This window comes from Hemiscyllium ocellatum, chromosome 33 (assembly GCF_020745735.1).
Source record: "Hemiscyllium ocellatum isolate sHemOce1 chromosome 33, sHemOce1.pat.X.cur, whole genome shotgun sequence".
In the NCBI taxonomy this organism is placed as follows: domain Eukaryota; kingdom Metazoa; phylum Chordata; class Chondrichthyes; order Orectolobiformes; family Hemiscylliidae; genus Hemiscyllium; species Hemiscyllium ocellatum.
Window position 1 is genome coordinate 21,767,480 of NC_083433.1, and position 22,497 is coordinate 21,789,976.

General features: G+C 47.2%; 1 protein-coding gene across 1 annotated transcript in view; it reads left to right on the top strand.

Moving 5' to 3' along the window:
- The window catches only part of LOC132831246 (phosphomannomutase 1-like), an 85,363-nt gene extending 64,568 nt beyond the window's left edge, over positions 1-20,795 (top strand). Inside the window, exons 7-8 of the mRNA XM_060849259.1 lie at positions 17,880-17,995; positions 19,095-20,795. Coding sequence (XP_060705242.1) covers positions 17,880-17,995; positions 19,095-19,196 — 218 coding nt within the window. The 3' untranslated portion in view covers positions 19,197-20,795. The remainder of the gene's footprint in view (positions 1-17,879; positions 17,996-19,094) is intronic.
- Positions 20,796-22,497: the final 1,702 nt, after the last annotated feature.

The following is a 22,497-nucleotide window of genomic DNA, read 5'->3' on the forward strand; positions in this document are numbered from 1 at the left end:
CACACTCATAGACACTCACAAACACACACACGCACACTCATAGACACTCACAAACACACACACACACTCATAGACACTCACAAACACGCGTGCACACACACACACACACACTCATAGACATTCACAAACATCCACACACGATAGACACTCACAAACACACACACACTCATAGACACTCACATACACACACACACTCATAGACACTCACATACACACACACGCACACTCATAGACACTCACATACACACACACACACACTCATAGACACTCATACACACACGCACACTCATAGACACTCACAAACACACACACGCACACTCATAGACACTCACAAACACGCGTGCACACACACACACACACACTCATAGACATTCACAAACATCCACACACGATAGACACTCACAAACACACACACACACACACACACTCATAGACACTCACAAACACACACACATACACACTCACAAACACACACACTCACAAACACACTCACAAACATCCACACACACATACACACACTCACAAACACGCACACACACACTCATAGACACTCACAAACACGCGTGCACACACACACTCATAGACACTCTCACACACACACTCATAGACACTCACAAACACGCACACACACACCCACACATAGACACTCACATACACACACACACACACACTCATAGACACTCACATACACACACACACACTCATAGACACTCACAAACACACACACACACACACTCATAGACACTCACAAACACACACACACACACACTCTTAGACACTCACATACACACACACACTCTTAGACACTCACATACAAACACACACACACACTCACATACACACACACACACTCATAGACACTCACAAACACACACACACACACACACACTCATAGACACTCACAAACACGTGCGTACACACACACACACACTCATAGACACTCACAAACACGCACACACACACTCATAGACACTCACAAACGCACACACACACTCATAGACACTCATAAACACACACACATACACACGCACAAACACACACACATACACACGCACAAACACGCACACATACACACTCACAAACATCCACACACACATACACAATCACAAACACGCACACACACACTCATAGACACTCACAAACACACAAGCACACACTCATAGACACTCACAAACACGCGTGCACACACACACTCATAGACACTCTCACACACACACTCATAGACACTCACAAACACGCACACACACACCCACACATAGACACTCACATACACACACACACACACACACTCATAGACACTCACATACACACACACACACTCATAGACACTCACAAACACACACACACACACACTCATAGACACTCACAAACACACACACACACACACTCTTAGACACTCACATACACACACACACTCTTAGACACTCACATACAAACACACACACACACTCACATACACACACACACACTCATAGACACTCACAAACACACACACACACACACACTCATAGACACTCACAAACACGTGCGTACACACACACACACACTCATAGACACTCACAAACACGCACACACACACTCATAGACACTCACAAACGCACACACACACTCATAGACACTCATAAACACACACACATACACACGCACAAACACACACACATACACACGCACAAACACGCACACATACACACTCACAAACATCCACACACACATACACAATCACAAACACGCACACACACACTCATAGACACTCACAAACACACAAGCACACACTCATAGACACTCACAAACACGCGTGCACACACACTCAGACACACACACACACACACTCATAGACACTCACAAACATGCGCACACTCAGACACACACACACACACACACACACACACACACACTCATAGACACTCACATACATACACACACACACTCATAGACACTCACATACACACACACACACACTCATAGACACTCACATACATACACACACACACTCATAGACACTCACATACACACACACACACACACTCATAGACACTCACATACATACACACACACACTCATAGACACTCACATACACACACACTCATAGACACTCACATACACACACTCATAGACACTCACATACATACACACACACACTCATAGACACTCACATACATACACACACACACACTCATAGACACTCACATACACACACACACTCATAGACACTCACATACATACACACACACACACTCATAGACACTCACATACACACACACTCATAGACACTCACATACACACACACACACACTCTTAGACACTCACATACACACACACACTCATAGACACTCACATACACACACACACACACTCATAGACACTCACATACATACACACACACACTCATAGACACTCACATACACACACACACACTCATAGACACTCACATACACACACTCATAGACACTCACATACACACACACACACACTCATAGACACTCACATACATACACACACACACACTCATAGACACTCACATACACACACACTCATAGACACTCACATACACACACACACACACTCTTAGACACTCACATACACACACACACTCATAGACACTCACATACACACACACACACACTCATAGACACTCACATACACACACACACACTCATAGACACTCACATACACACACACACTCATAGACACTCACATACACACACACACTCATAGACACTCACATACACACACACGCACACTCATAGACACTCACAAACACATACACACACACTCATAGACACTCATACACACACGCACACTCATAGACACTCACAAACACACACACGCACACTCATAGACACTCACAAACACACACACACACTCATAGACACTCACAAACACGCGTGCACACACACACACACACACTCATAGACATTCACAAACATCCACACACGATAGACACTCACAAACACACACACACACACACACACACTCATAGACACTCACATACACACACACACACACACACTCATAGACACTCACATACATACACACACACACTCATAGACACTCACATACACACACACACACTCATAGACACTCACATACACACACACACACACTCATAGACACTCACATACATACACACACACACTCATAGACACTCACATACACACACACACACACTCATAGACACTCACATACATACACACACACACTCATAGACACTCACATACACACACACACACACTCATAGACACTCACATACATACACACACACACTCATAGACACTCACATACACACACACACACACTCATAGACACTCACATACATACACACACACACTCATAGACACTCACATATACACACACACACACACTCATAGACACTCACATACATACACACACACACTCATAGACACTCACATACACACACACACACTCATAGACACTCACATACACACACACACACACTCATAGACACTCACATACACACACACACACTCATAGACACTCACATACACACACACACACACTCATAGACACTCACATACATACACACACACACTCATAGACACTCACATACACACACACACACACTCATAGACACTCACATACACACACACACTCATAGACACTCACATACACACACACACACTCTTAGACACTCACATACACACACACACTCATAGACACTCACATACACACACACACACACTCATAGACACTCACATACACACACACACACTCATAGACACTCACATACACACACACACTCATGGACACTCACATACACACACACGCACACTCATAGACACTCACAAACACATACACACACACTCATAGACACTCATACACACACGCACACTCATAGACACTCACAAACACACACACGCACACTCATAGACACTCACAAACACACACACACACTCATAGACACTCACAAACACGCGTGCACACACACACACACACACTCATAGACATTCACAAACATCCACACACGATAGACACTCACAAACACACACACACTCATAGACACTCACATACACACACACACTCATAGACACTCACATACACACACACGCACACTCATAGACACTCACATACACACACACACACACTCATAGACACTCATACACACACGCACACTCATAGACACTCACAAACACACACACGCACACTCATAGACACTCACAAACACGCGTGCACACACACACACACACACTCATAGACATTCACAAACATCCACACACGATAGACACTCACAAACACACACACACACTCATAGACACTCACAAACACACACACATACACACTCACAAACACACACACTCACAAACATCCACACACACATACACACACTCACAAACACGCACACACACACTCATAGACACTCACAAACACGCGTGCACACACACACTCATAGACACTCTCACACACACACTCATAGACACTCACAAACACGCACACACACACCCACACATAGACACTCACATACACACACACACACACACTCATAGACACTCACATACACACACACACACTCATAGACACTCACAAACACACACACACACACACTCATAGACACTCACAAACACACACACACACACACTCTTAGACACTCACATACACACACACACTCATAGACACTCACATACAAACACACACACACACTCACATACACACACACACACTCATAGACACTCACAAACACACACACACACACACACTCATAGACACTCACAAACACGTGCGTACACACACACACACACTCATAGACACTCACAAACACGCACACACACACTCATAGACACTCACAAACGCACACACACACTCATAGACACTCATAAACACACACACATACACACGCACAAACACACACACATACACACGCACAAACACGCACACATACACACTCACAAACATCCACACACACATACACAATCACAAACACGCACACACACACTCATAGACACTCACAAACACACAAGCACACACTCATAGACACTCACAAACACGCGTGCACACACACTCAGACACACACACACACACACTCATAGACACTCACAAACATGCGCACACTCAGACACACACACACACACACACACACACACACATTGACACACACACACAGACACTCACAAACACGCACACACCCACTCATAGACACTCACAAACACGCACGCACACACTCATAGACACTCACAAACACGCACACACTCATAGACACACACACACTCACAGACACACACACACACACTCATAGAGACACACACACACACTCATAGACACACACACACACACACTCATAGACACATAGACACACACACTCATAGACACTCACAAACATGCGCACACTCAGACACACACACACACACACACTCACAGACACACACACACACATAGACACACACACAGACACTCGCAAACACGCACACACACACACTCATAGACACTCACAAACATGCGCACACTCAGACACACACACACTCATAGACACTCACAAACATGCGCACACTCAGACACACACACACTCACAGACACACACACACACTCATAGACACTCACAAACACACACACACTCATAGACACTCACAGACAATCATAGAAACTCACAGACACACACACACACTCATAGACACTCACAGACACTCACAGACACTCACAGACACAGACACACACACACACACACACACACTCAGAGACACTCATAGACACACACACTCATAGACACACACACACACTCATAGACACACACACTCATAGACACACACACACACACACACACTCATAGACACACACACACACACACACATAGACACACACACACACACACACTCATAAACACTCACAAACATGCACACACTCAGACACTCACAAACATGCGCACACACACTCATAGACACACACACACACTCACAAACACACACACACACACTCATAGATACTCACAAACACACACGCACTCATAGACACTCACAAACATACACACACACACACTCATAGACACTCACACACACACACACACAGACACACACACACACATACATAGACACACACACACACACATAGACACACACACACACACATAGACACACACACACACATACATAGACACACACACACACACACATAGACACACACACACACATACATAGACACACACACACACACACATAGACACACACACACACACATACATACACACACACACATACATAGACACACACACACACACATAGACACACACACACACACAAACATAGACACTCACATACACACACACACACACTCATAGACACTCACATACACACACACACTCATAAACACTCACAAACATGCACACACTCAGACACTCACAAACATGCGCACACACACTCATAGACACACACACACACTCACAAACACACACACACACACTCATAGATACTCACAAACACACATACACTCATAGACACTCACATACACACACACACTCATAGACACTCTCACACACACACACTCATAGACACTCACAAACACGCACACACACACAGTCATAGACACTCACAAACACGCACACACACACTCACACATAGACACTCACATACACACACACACTCTTAGACACTCACACACACACACACACTCATAGACACTCACATACACACACACACACACACTCTTAGACACTCACATACACACACACACTCTTAGACACTCACACACACACACACACACTCAGACACTCACATACACACACACACACTCATAGACACTCACAAACACACACACACACTCATAGACACTCACAAACACGCGCGCGCACACACACACACACACACACACACTCTTAGACACTCACAAACACACACACACACACACTCATAGACACTCACAAACACGCACACACTCATAGACATTCACAAACATCCACACACGATAGACACTCACAAACACGCACACACACACTCATAGACACTCACAAACACACACACACACTCATAGACACTCACAAACACACACACACACTCATAGACACTCACAAACACACACACACACACTCACACACACACACACACACATACACACTCACAAACATACACACATACACATACACACTCACAAACACACACACATACACACTCACAAACATCCACACACACATACACAATCACAAACACGCACACACACACAGTCATAGACACTCACAAACACGCGTGCACACACACACTCATAGACACTCTCACACACACTCATAGACACTCACAAACATGCGCACACACACAGTCATAGACACTCACAAACACACACACACACACACACCCATAGACACTCACAAACATGCGCACACTCATAGACACTCACAAACATGCACACACACACCCATAGACACTCACAAACATGCGCACACTCATAGACACTCACAAACACGCGTGCACACACACACTCATAGACACACACACGCACACACACACTCATAGACACTCACAAACACACACACACTCATAGACACTCACAAACACGCGTGCACACACACACTCATAGACACTCTCACACACACACACTCAGACACTCACAAACATGCGCACACACACAGATACTCACAAACACGCACACACACACATACTCACAAACACGCACACACACGCAGTCATAGACACTCACAAACACGCACACACACACTCACACATAGACACTCACATACACACACACACTCATAGACACTCACAAACACACACACACACTCATAGACACTCACAAACACACACACACACACTCATAGACACTCACAAACACGCGCGCACGCACACACACACACACACTCATAGACACTCACAAACACGCACACACACACTCATAGACACTCACAAACGCACACACACACACTCATAGACACTCACAAACACGCGCGCACACACACACACACACACACTCATAGACACTCACAAACACGCACACACACACTCATAGACACTCACAAACGCACACACACACTCATAGACACTCACAAACACACTCACACACACATACACACGCACAAACACACACACATACACACTCACAAACACACACACATACACACTCACAAACATCCACACACACATACACAATCACAAACACGCACACACACACTCATAGACACTCACAAACACGCGTGCACACACACACTCATAGACACTCTCACACACACTCATAGACACTCACAAACATGCACACACACATAGATAATCACAAACACGCACACACACACCCCCATAGACACTCACAAACATGCGCACACTCATAGACACTCACAAACATGCACACACACACCCATAGACACTCACACACACACACACTCATAGACACTCACAAACACACACACTCATAGACACTCACAAACACGCGTGCACACACACACTCATAGACACTCACACACACACACACTCATAGACACTCACAAACACACACACTCATAGACACTCACAAACACACACACTCATAGACACTCACATACACACACACTCATAGACACTCACATACACACACACACACACACACTCACATACACACACACACACACACTCATAGACACTCTCAAACATGCACACACTCATAGACACTCTCAAACATGCGCACACGCACACACACACACACAGACACTCTCAAACATGCGCACACACACACTCAGACACTCTCAAAAACACACACACACTCATAGACACTCACAAACACGCACACACAGACACACACACATAGACACTCACAAACACGCACACACACATACACCCACAATCACGCGCACACACACACACTCTCATAGACACTCACATACACACACACTCATAGACACTCACATACACACACACACACACACTCATAGACACTCACAAACACACACACACACTCATAGACACTCACAAACAGGCGCGCACACACACACACACGCACACACTCATAGACACTCACAAACATCCACACACGATAGACACTCACAAACACGCACACACACACACACATAGACACTCACAAACACACACACACACTCATAGACACTCACAAACACACACACACATACACACTCACAAACATCCACACTCACAAACACTCACACACACATACACACTAAAAAACACTCACACACACATACACAATCACAAACACGCACACACACACTCATAGACACTCACATACACACACACACACACTCATAGACACTCACAAACACACACACACACTCATAGACACTCACAAACACGCGCGCACACACACACGCACACACTCATAGACACTCACAAACATCCACACACGATAGACACTCACAAACACGCACACACACATAGACACTCACAAACACACACACACACTCATAGACACTCACAAACACACACACACATACACACTCACAAACATCCACACACACATACACACTCACAAACACTCACACACACATACACACTAAAAAACACTCACACACACATACACAATCACAAACACGCACACACACACTCATAGACACTCACAAACACGCGTGCACACACACACTCATAGACACTCTCACACACACACACTCATAGACACTCACAAACATGCGCACACACACAGATACTCACAAACACGCACACACACACATACTCACAAACACGCACACACACAGTCATAGACACTCACAAACACGCATACACACACTCACACATAGACACTCACAAACAAGCACACACACACACTCATAGACACTCACATACACACACACACACTCTTAGACACTCACATACACACACACACACTCATAGACACTCACAAACACACACACACTCTTAGACACACACACACACACACACACACTCATAGACACTCACATACACACACACACACACTCATAGACACTCACAAACACACACACACACACTCATAGACACTCACATACACGCGCGCACACACACACACACACACTCATAGACACTCACAAACACACACACACACACTCATAGACACTCATACACACACGCACACTCATAGACACTCACAAACACACACACGCACACTCATAGACACTCACAAACACACACACACACTCATAGACACTCACAAACACGCGTGCACACACACACACACACACACACTCATAGACACTCACAAACACACACACACACACACTCATAGACACTCACAAACACGCACACACTCATAGACATTCACAAACATCCACACACGATAGACACTCACAAACACGCACACACACACTCATAGACACTCACAAACACACACACACACTCATAGACACTCACAAACACACACACACACACTCACACACACACACACACATACACACTCACAAACATACACACATACACATACACACTCACAAACACACACACATACACACTCACAAACATCCACACACACATACACAATCACAAACACGCACACACACACAGTCATAGACACTCACAAACACGCGTGCACACACACACTCATAGACACTCTCACACACACTCATAGACACTCACAAACATGCGCACACACACAGTCATAGACACTCACAAACACACACACACACACACCCATAGACACTCACAAACATGCGCACACTCATAGACACTCACAAACATGCACACACACACCCATAGACACTCACAAACATGCGCACACTCATAGACACTCACAAACACGCGTGCACACACACACTCATAGACACACACACGCACACACACACTCATAGACACTCACAAACACACACACACTCATAGACACTCACAAACACGCGTGCACACACACACTCATAGACACTCTCACACACACACACTCAGACACTCACAAACATGCGCACACACACAGATACTCACAAACACGCACACACACACATACTCACAAACACGCACACACACGCAGTCATAGACACTCACAAACACGCACACACACACTCACACATAGACACTCACATACACACACACACTCATAGACACTCACATACACACACACACTCATAGACACTCACAAACACACACACACACTCATAGACACTCACAAACACACACACACACACTCATAGACACTCACAAACACGCGCGCACGCACACACACACACACACTCATAGACACTCACAAACACGCACACACACACTCATAGACACTCACAAACGCGCACACACACACTCATAGACACTCACAAACACGCGCGCACACACACACACACACACACTCATAGACACTCACAAACACGCACACACACACTCATAGACACTCACAAACGCACACACACACTCATAGACACTCACAAACACACTCACACACACATACACACGCACAAACACACACACATACACACTCACAAACACACACACATACACACTCACAAACATCCACACACACATACACAATCACAAACACGCACACACACACTCATAGACACTCACAAACACGCGTGCACACACACACTCATAGACACTCTCACACACACTCATAGACACTCACAAACATGCACACACACATAGATAATCACAAACACGCACACACACACCCCCATAGACACTCACAAACATGCGCACACTCATAGACACTCACAAACATGCACACACACACCCATAGACACTCACACACACACACACTCATAGACACTCACAAACACACACACTCATAGACACTCACAAACACGCGTGCACACACACACTCATAGACACTCACACACACACACACTCATAGACACTCACAAACACACACACTCATAGACACTCACAAACACACACACTCATAGACACTCACATACACACACACTCATAGACACTCACATACACACACACACACACACACTCACATACACACACACACACACACTCATAGACACTCTCAAACATGCACACACTCATAGACACTCTCAAACATGCGCACACACACACACACACAGACACTCTCAAACATGCGCACACACACACTCAGACACTCTCAAAAACACACACACACTCATAGACACTCACAAACACGCACACACAGACACACACACATAGACACTCACAAACACGCACACACACATACACCCACAATCACGCGCACACACACACACTCTCATAGACACTCACATACACACACACTCATAGACACTCACATACACACACACACACACACTCATAGACACTCACAAACACACACACACACTCATAGACACTCACAAACACGCGCGCACACACACACACACGCACACACTCATAGACACTCACAAACATCCACACACGATAGACACTCACAAACACGCACACACACACACACACATAGACACTCACAAACACACACACACACTCATAGACACTCACAAACACACACACACATACACACTCACAAACATCCACACACACATACACACTCACAAACACTCACACACACATACACACTAAAAAACACTCACACACACATACACAATCACAAACACGCACACACACACTCATAGACACTCACATACACACACACACACACTCATAGACACTCACAAACACACACACACACTCATAGACACTCACAAACACGCGCGCACACACACACGCACACACTCATAGACACTCACAAACATCCACACACGATAGACACTCACAAACACGCACACACACATAGACACTCACAAACACACACACACACTCATAGACACTCACAAACACACACACACATACACACTCACAAACATCCACACACACATACACACTCACAAACACTCACACACACATACACACTAAAAAACACTCACACACACATACACAATCACAAACACGCACACACACACTCATAGACACTCACAAACACGCGTGCACACACACACTCATAGACACTCTCACACACACACACTCATAGACACTCACAAACATGCGCACACACACAGATACTCACAAACACGCACACACACACATACTCACAAACACGCACACACACAGTCATAGACACTCACAAACACGCATACACACACTCACACATAGACACTCACAAACAAGCACACACACACACTCATAGACACTCACATACACACACACACACTCTTAGACACTCACATACACACACACACACTCATAGACACTCACAAACACACACACACTCTTAGACACACACACACACACACACACACTCATAGACACTCACAAACACACACACACACACTCATAGACACTCACATACACGCGCGCACACACACACACACACACTCATAGACACTCACAAACACACACACACACACTCATAGACACTCATACACACACGCACACTCATAGACACTCACAAACACACACACGCACACTCATAGACACTCACAAACACACACACACACTCATAGACACTCACAAACACGCGTGCACACACACACACACACACACACTCATAGACACTCACAAACACGCACACACAGACACACACACATAGACACTCACAAACACGCACACACACATACACCCACAATCACGCGCACACACACACACTCATAGACACTCACATACACACACACTCATAGACACTCACAAACACGCACACACACCCCCATAGACACTCACAAACATGCGCACACTCATAGACACTCACAAACATGCACACACACACCCATAGACACTCACAAACATGCGCACACTCATAGACACTCACAAACACGCGTGCACACACACACTCATAGACACTCACACACACGCACACACACACTCATAGACACTCACAAACACACACACTCATAGACACTCACATACACACACACTCATAGACACTCTCAAACATGCGCACACACACACACACACACTCATAGACACTCTCAAACATGCGCACACACACACTCAGACACTCTCAAAAACACACACACACTCATAGACACTCACAAACACGCACACACAGACACACACACATAGACACTCACAAACACGCACACACACATACACCCACAATCACGCGCACACACACACACTCATAGACACTCACATACACACACACTCATAGACACTCACATACACACACACACACTCATAGACACTCACAAACACACACACACACACACTCATAGACACTCACAAACACGCGCGCACACACACACACGCACACACTCATAGACACTCACAAACACGTACACACTCATAGACACTCACAAACATCCACACACGATAGACACTCACAAACACGCACACACACACACACACAGACACTCACAAACACACACACACACTCATAGACACTCACAAACACACACACACATACACACTCACAAACATTCACACACACATACACAATCACAAACACGCACACACACACTCATAGACACTCACAAACACGCGTGCACACACACACTCATAGACACTCACAAACACGCGTGCACACACACACACTCATAGACACTCACAAACACGCGTGCACACACACACACTCAGACACTCACAAACACGCGTGCACACACACACACACTCATAGACACTCTCACACACACACACTCATAGACACTTACAAACACGCGTGCACACACACACTCATAGACACTCACAAACACGCGTGCACACACACACACTCATAGACACTCACAAACACGCGTGCACACACACACACACTCATAGACACTCACAAACACGCGTGCACACACACACACACTCATAGACACTCACAAACACGCGTGCACACACACACACTCATAGACACTCACAAACACGCGTGCACACACACACACACTCATAGACACTCTCACACACACACACTCATAGACACTCACAAACATGCGCACACACATAGATACTCAGAAACATGCACACACACACCCATAGACACTCACAAGCATGCGCACACTCATAGACACTCACAAACACGCGTGCACACACACACTCATAGACACTCACACACACGCACACACACACTCAGACACTCACAAACACACACACACTCATAGACACTCACAAACACACATACACACACTCATAGACACTCACAAACACGCACACACTCATAGACACTCTCAAACATGCACACACTCATAGACACTCTCAAACATGCGCACACACACACACTCATAAACATGCGCACACACACACTCAGACACTCTCAAAAACACACACACACTCATAGACACTCACAAACACGCGCACACAGACACTCACAAACACGCACACACACACACACTCATAGACACTCACATACACACACACACACACTCATAGACACTCACAAACACACACACACTCATAGACACTCACATACACACACACACACACACTCATAGACACTCACAAACACACACACACACACTCATAGACACTCACAAACACGCGCGCACATACACACACACACACTCATAGACACTCACAAACAAGCACACACTCATAGACACTCACAAACATCCACACACGATAGACACTCACAAACACGCACACACACACACTCATAGACACTCACAAACACACACACACACTCATAGACACTCACAAACACACACACACATACACACTCACAAACATCCACACACACACACAATCACAAACACGCACACACTCATAGACACTCACAAACACGCGTGCACACACACACTCATAGACACTCACAAACACACGTGCACACACACACTCATAGACACTCACAAACACACGTGCACACACACACTCATAGACACTCTCACACACACACACTCATAGACACTCACAAACATGCGCACACTCATAGACACTCACAAACACGCGCACACTCATAGACACTCACAAACACACACACACATACACACTCACAAACATCCACACACACATACACACTCACAAACATCCACACACACATACACACTCACAAACATCCACACACACATACACAATCACAAACACGCACACACACACGCATAGACACTCACAAACACGCGTGCACACACATACTCATAGACACTCACAAACATGCGCACACACATAGATACTCACAAACACGCACACACACAGTCATAGACACTCACAAACACGCGCACACACACACTCACACATAGACACTCACAAACAAGCACACACACACACTCACACATAGACACTCACAAACACGCACACACACACACTCACAATCACGCGCACACACACACACTCATAGACACTCACAAACACACACACACTCATAGACACTCACAAACATGCACACACACACCCATAGACACTCACAAACATGCGCACACTCATAGACACTCACAAACACGCGCACACTCATAGACACTCACAAACACGCGTGCACACACACACTCATAGACACACACACACGCACACACACACTCATAGACACTCACAAACACACACACACTCATAGACACTCACATACACACACACACACTCATAGACACTCACAAACACGCACACACAGACACACACACATAGACACTCACAAACACGCACACACACACACCCACAATCACGCGCACACACACACACACACACTCATAGACACTCTCAAACATGCGCACACACACACACTCATAAACATGCGCACACACACACTCAGACACTCTCAAAAACACACACACACTCATAGACACTCACAAACACGCACACACAGACACACACACATAGACACTCACAAACACGCACACACACACACCCACAATCACGCGCACACACACACACTCATAGACACTCACAAACACACACACACTCATAGACACTCACAAATATGCAGACACACACTCATAGACACTCACAAACACGCGCACACTCATAGACACTCACAAACACGCAAGCACACACTCATAGACACTCACAAACACGCGTGCACCCACACTCATAGACACTCACAAACACGCGTGCACCCACACTCATAGACACTCACACACACGCGTGCACACACACTCATAGACACTCTCACACACACTCATAGACACTCTCACACACACACACACTCAGACACACACACACACACACACACTCACAGACACACACACACACACTCATAGACACACACACACTCTCTCTCTGTCTCTCACACACATGCTCTCTCTCTCTCTCAAACACACACACACCCTCTCTCTCAAACAGACACACTCTCTGTCTCTCTCTCTCTCTCTCTCTCTCACACACACACACACACACACACACACGTACAGAATCAAGCAGAGACATTCACACTCAGACGCACATTAACACACACATGCTAACAGACACACTCACACGACACATGTATGCGGGTATGTTCGGATGTATAAATACTGACACACATGTAGAACACACCTCCAGAATAGCTACAGAGACAACATGCAAATAGCCCTGGGCACACTCTCTCAGCCATGCACTCACAGGTGGGTACACACACATGCACACACCCACATAGAGTACACCAACATACACGTGTACACACACACACGTACACACAGATGGTTGTGAATGAGGAGACGGAGTTGCTTACTCTGCAGGATTGTCCTTGATTCACGAGAGACCTGAAGATTGGTCTCCAAGGCAACGACAGGAGGGAGAATCAAGAATGGTACAAAAACTAAGAGCAGCAATGCCTGGGGAGGTCCCCCCCAACAGGAAGTGGTTCAAGCCAAAACATCGGCTGTTTTCAAGAAGGGGTTAGACATAGTTCTTGGGGCTAAAAGGGATCAACGGGGAGAGAGCAGGAACAGGGAATGGAGTTGGATGATCAGCCACAATTGTATTAAAAAGGAGAGCAGGATTGAAGGGCTGAATGGCCTCCTCTAGCTTCTGGTTTCAATGTTTGTAACCATCCCTTGATTCCACTTCCACAATATGGTTCTCTCTGTCTCTCTATCTGGTGGAGTTGTTGAGGGGAATAGCATTGGGGAACCTATGGGGGTACATAGTGAGGGGTGAGGATGACAGAATCCTTGTGTGGTGCAGGAACACCAGTCAGGACCCACAGGGCCTGTGCTGTAAAAACAGCCCCTCCCCCCAGCGAGCACAGCATGTCCGGCTGAGAGAGCAGGAAACCTCCCTCCTTCCAGGATTCACCGTCCCTCTCTCCTCCAGGGGGAATGATCAGTTTCGATATCTTTCCTGAGGGCTGGGACAAACGGTACTGCCTGGATATCCTGGAGAAGGACGGGATTCAAACCATCCACTTCTTTGGGAATGAGACTGAGCCGGTAAGAACTGACCAGAGGGTCAGGGAGTCAACCAGAGGGTCATGGGTTAACCTGAGGGTCAGAGTGTTAACCAATGGGCCAGTGGGTTAACAAGAAGGTCAGGAAGTTAACGAGAGGTTCAGGAAGTTAAGAGGGTCAGAGGTTAATGAGAGGGTCAGAGATTAATGAGAGGGTCAGAGGTTAACGAGAGGGTCAGAGATTAACGAGAGGGTCAGAGATTAACGAGAGGGTCAGAGGATTAACGAGAGGGTATTAGGTTAACCTGGGGATCAGAGGGTTGGATCAGGGAGATAATGAGAGGGTCAGGGTTTAACGATAGGGTCAGAGGTTAATGAGAGAGTTGGTGTGTTTACAAAAGGGTCAGTATGTTAATGAGAGGGTCAGAGGGTTAGCAAGAGGGTCAGAGGATAACGAGAGGGTCGGAGTTAACGAGAGGGTCAAGGGGATGTTACGGGTTTGGGTTTTAGCGAGGAAGTTAGTTTCTCAGGGTGGGAGGAGGGTGAGAGAGGGTTTGGAAAGTTGGGGTGAGGTGATGTGGGGGAGGGGGGGAGGGGAAGGGAGCCGATGTGGGGGAGGGGGAGGGAGCCGGTGTGGGTGTGGGTGTGGGGGTGGGGGAGGGGGAGGGAGCCGATGTGGGTGTGGGGGTGGGGGAGGGGGAGGGAGCCGATGTGGGGGACGGAGGGTGGTGAGTGTCTGGGGATGGGGGATGGTGGATGGTGAGCATCTGGGTGTGAAGGAGGTTGGGTGGTGAGTGTCTGGGGGCGGGGGAGGGAGGGTGGTGAGTGTGAGAGAGAAAGGTGAGTGTGTGTATGTGAGAGAAAGATGTGTGTGTATGTGTGTGTGTGTGTGAGAGAGAGAGAGAGAAAGGTGTATGTGTGAAAAAGGTGTGTGTGTGTGTATGTGAGAAAGGTGAGTGTGAGATTGTGAGAAAGGTGTGTGTGTGAGAGAAAGGTGAGTGTGTGTGAGAGGGAAAGGTGAGTGTGTGTATGTGTGTGTGTGAGAAAGGAGTGGTATGGGTTTTTGGAGGAGGGGTTTGGTGGGGAGGGGTCAGTGGTGATGGTGAAATGAAACTGACTGGACCTCTGTCTGATCTGTTCAGGGTGGAAACGATCATGAAATCTTCCATGATCCCAGAACAATTGGACACACAGTGATGTCTCCGGATGACACAGTCCGGATTTGTAAGGAGCTCTTCCTGTAGGAACGAACCGCGGACACATCCTGTCATTCCCGGATCTCGAGCCCGGGAATTCAGCTTCTGGAAATCATGGAGAGGGCGACCGGAACTGCAGGTTCCCCTTGCCCATTGGGATGGACAATTAGCTCAGCCATGTCAACAGCTGTGCATTGTGGGATACTGCTGCTGTGGGATGTCACTCATCCAGTTCCATATCAGTGTGACCGGAATTACTTTATGTGTTGTTCACAATCAGATGTGCATTTACTTTTGTACGTAGCTACAAGATGGAACTATGGCTGGGACATATCAGAAACCTGTTTCACGGAACTACCTATTGGCCAGAGGCCAGTACTACACCGTGACCGTTTGAGGAGAAAATGTTGACATAGCCATTTACAGTGGTGCATGTTGATCGAAAAACACACGACCCCCACCAAAAAAAAATATTGTAACAACAGGAAGCAAAAGGGGCTGGAAGCTCAGACCCCAAAAACCAGAGTTTGCATGGACTTTCGAACATGAAGAAATGAGCTGAAGAGATTGCAGAGAGTTGTGAGGCCGGTCCCAGTGAAGGAAGCGGGGATAGTTCGAGGGTGCCAGACTCTTGGATTTTAAAATCCTGAAACGGGGAAACGTGGAGACTGTGAATTTCCACAGCTCAGAGTTCTGGGAGAGGATGGTTCGGGGTGAGGACCTGAGAGGGGTGAGGAGGGAAGACTGTGTTGTCATTTATAAAGAGCGGGCCAGGACAGAGAGTTGTCGGAAAGAGAGACCTAGGGCTCCAGGGACATAATCCTTTGAAATCTGTGTCACATACAGACAGCGTGGTTAAGAAAGCATTTGGCAAGCTTGCCTTCATTGCTCAGACCTCGGGGTGGAGGAGTTGGGATGTCATGTTGAGGCGGTACACGTCATTGTGGAGGCCTCTTCTGCAGTACTGTGTCCAGTACTGGTCGCCCTGTTATAGGAAGGAGATTATTAAGTCAGAGAGGGTTCAGAAATACTTCCCCAAAGATGTTGCTGGGAATGGAGGGGTTGAGTTACAAAGGTAGGCTGGGATTATGTTTTCACTGCACTGTAGGAGGTTGAGGGGATGACCTGAGAGAGGTTTATATAATCGCGAAGGGAAGAGAAATGGTGAAGAGCACCGGCCTTTTCCCCAGGATGAAAGACTTCTAAACAATTGCGCAGAGAGAGCAACAGTGAAAGGAGTGAGGAAAGGGAAGGAGGTTTGAGGAGGAGGGTGAGAGATGGATGGTCAGATGTGCTTTTTGGAAGCAGCGAAGCGAAAGAGCAATGCTGGCCTCCACTTCCTGAGAGAGAGGCTCGACATGTCAAGGAGCTGTCGGGGAGTGGGATGAGAGCGAGAGTCCAGGGCGGGTTAGGCCTCCCCATCCTGAGGCTGGAAATGGAAGGAATTCACAGGCAGTTCACTCGGCTCAGTGTGGGAGGGAAGGGGTTGTCCTGCTGGGGAATGCTCAGGCCGATCGGGTCAGAATTTAGTGAAATGTAATGGAACCACAGACAGGAAGATCAGGAAGGAGGGTGGCGGGGCGGCTGGTGAGAGAACGTTTCCTATCAAACCATGTAAAGAACAAAGTTTAAAATTAAAGCATCTCATTCACAACATCTCTTGTCTCAAGCAGCTTTAATTCGTGCAAATCTCCAAACCCGCCCCCAAACCCCAAGTGAGTGGTAGAGGACAGACCTTTGTATCTATTCAAGGTGGTGTTACATCGATGTCTGACTGATGCACGGGTCATGGGTTACACGGGACAGGGGTTTGGGACTACGCCTCGATCGGCCATGACCTTATCGAATGGGATAGAACACTTCAGGGGATGAACGGCCTACAGCAACGGCTATTCCGAACATCCCTATTCATCTCTGCATCTCAAATTATACGACACAGTATCAATGACACACTGCCTCATGGGAATTGATGGCAATCAGTATCACAGTGGGGGTACCGTGTTGGTATTAATCACCGTCACAGTGGGGGTACCGTGTTGGTGATAATCACCGTCACAGTGCGGGTACCGTGTTGGTGATCATCACCGTCACAGTGCGGGTACCGTGTTGGTGATAATCACCGTCACAGTGCGGGTACCGTGTTGGTGATAATCACCGTCACAGTGCGGGTACCGTGTTGGTGATCATCACCGTCACAGTGCGGGTACCGTGTTGGTATTAATCACTGTCACAGTGCGGGTACCGTGTTGGTGATAATCACCGTCACAGTGCGGGTACCGTGTTGGGGATAATCACCGTCACAGTGCGGGTACCACGTTGGTGATAATCACCGTCACAGTGCGGGTACCTTGTTGGTGATAATCACCGTCACAGTGCGGGCACCGTATTGGGGATAATCACCGTTACAGTGCGGGTACCGTGTCGGTGATCATCACCGTCACAGTGCGGGTACCGTGTCGGTGATCATCACCATCACAGTGCGGGTACCGTGTTGGGGATAATCACCATCACAGTGCGGGTACCGCGTTGGTGATAATCACCGTCACAGTGCGGGTACCGTGTTGGGGATAATCACCGTCACAGTGCGGGCACCATGTTGGTGATAATCACCGTCACAGTGCGGGTACCGTGTTGGTGATAATCACCGTCACAGTGCGGGTACCGTGTTGGGGATAATCACCGTTACAGTGCGGGTACCGTGTCGGTGATCATCACCGTCACAGTGCGGGTACCGTGTTGGGGATAATCACCGTCACAGTGCGGGCACCGTATTGGGGATAATCACCGTTACAGTGCGGGTACCGTGTTGATGATAATCACCGTCACAGTGCGGGTACCGTGTTGGTGATCATCACCGTCACAGTGCGGGTACCGTGTTGGTGATAATCACCGTCACAGTGCGGGTACCGTGTTGGTGATAATCACCGTCACAGTGCGGGTACCGTGTCGGTGATCATCACCGTCACAGTGCGGGTACCGTGTCGGTGATCATCACCGTCACAGTGCGGGTACCGTGTCGGTGATCATCACCGTCACAGTGCGGGTACCGTGTTGGTGATCATCACCGTCACAGTGCGGGTACCGTGTCGGTGATCATCACCGTCACAGTGGGGGTACCGTGTCGGTGATAATCACCGTCACAGTGCGGGTACCGTGTTTGTGATAATCACCGTCACAGTGCGGGTACCGTGTTGGTGATAATCACCGTCACAGTGCGGGTACCGCGTCGGTGATCATCACCGTCACAGTGCGGGTACCGTGTTGGTGATAATCACCGTCACAGTGCGGGTACCGTGTCGGTGATCATCACCGTCACAGTGCGGGTACCGTGTCGGTGATCATCACCGTC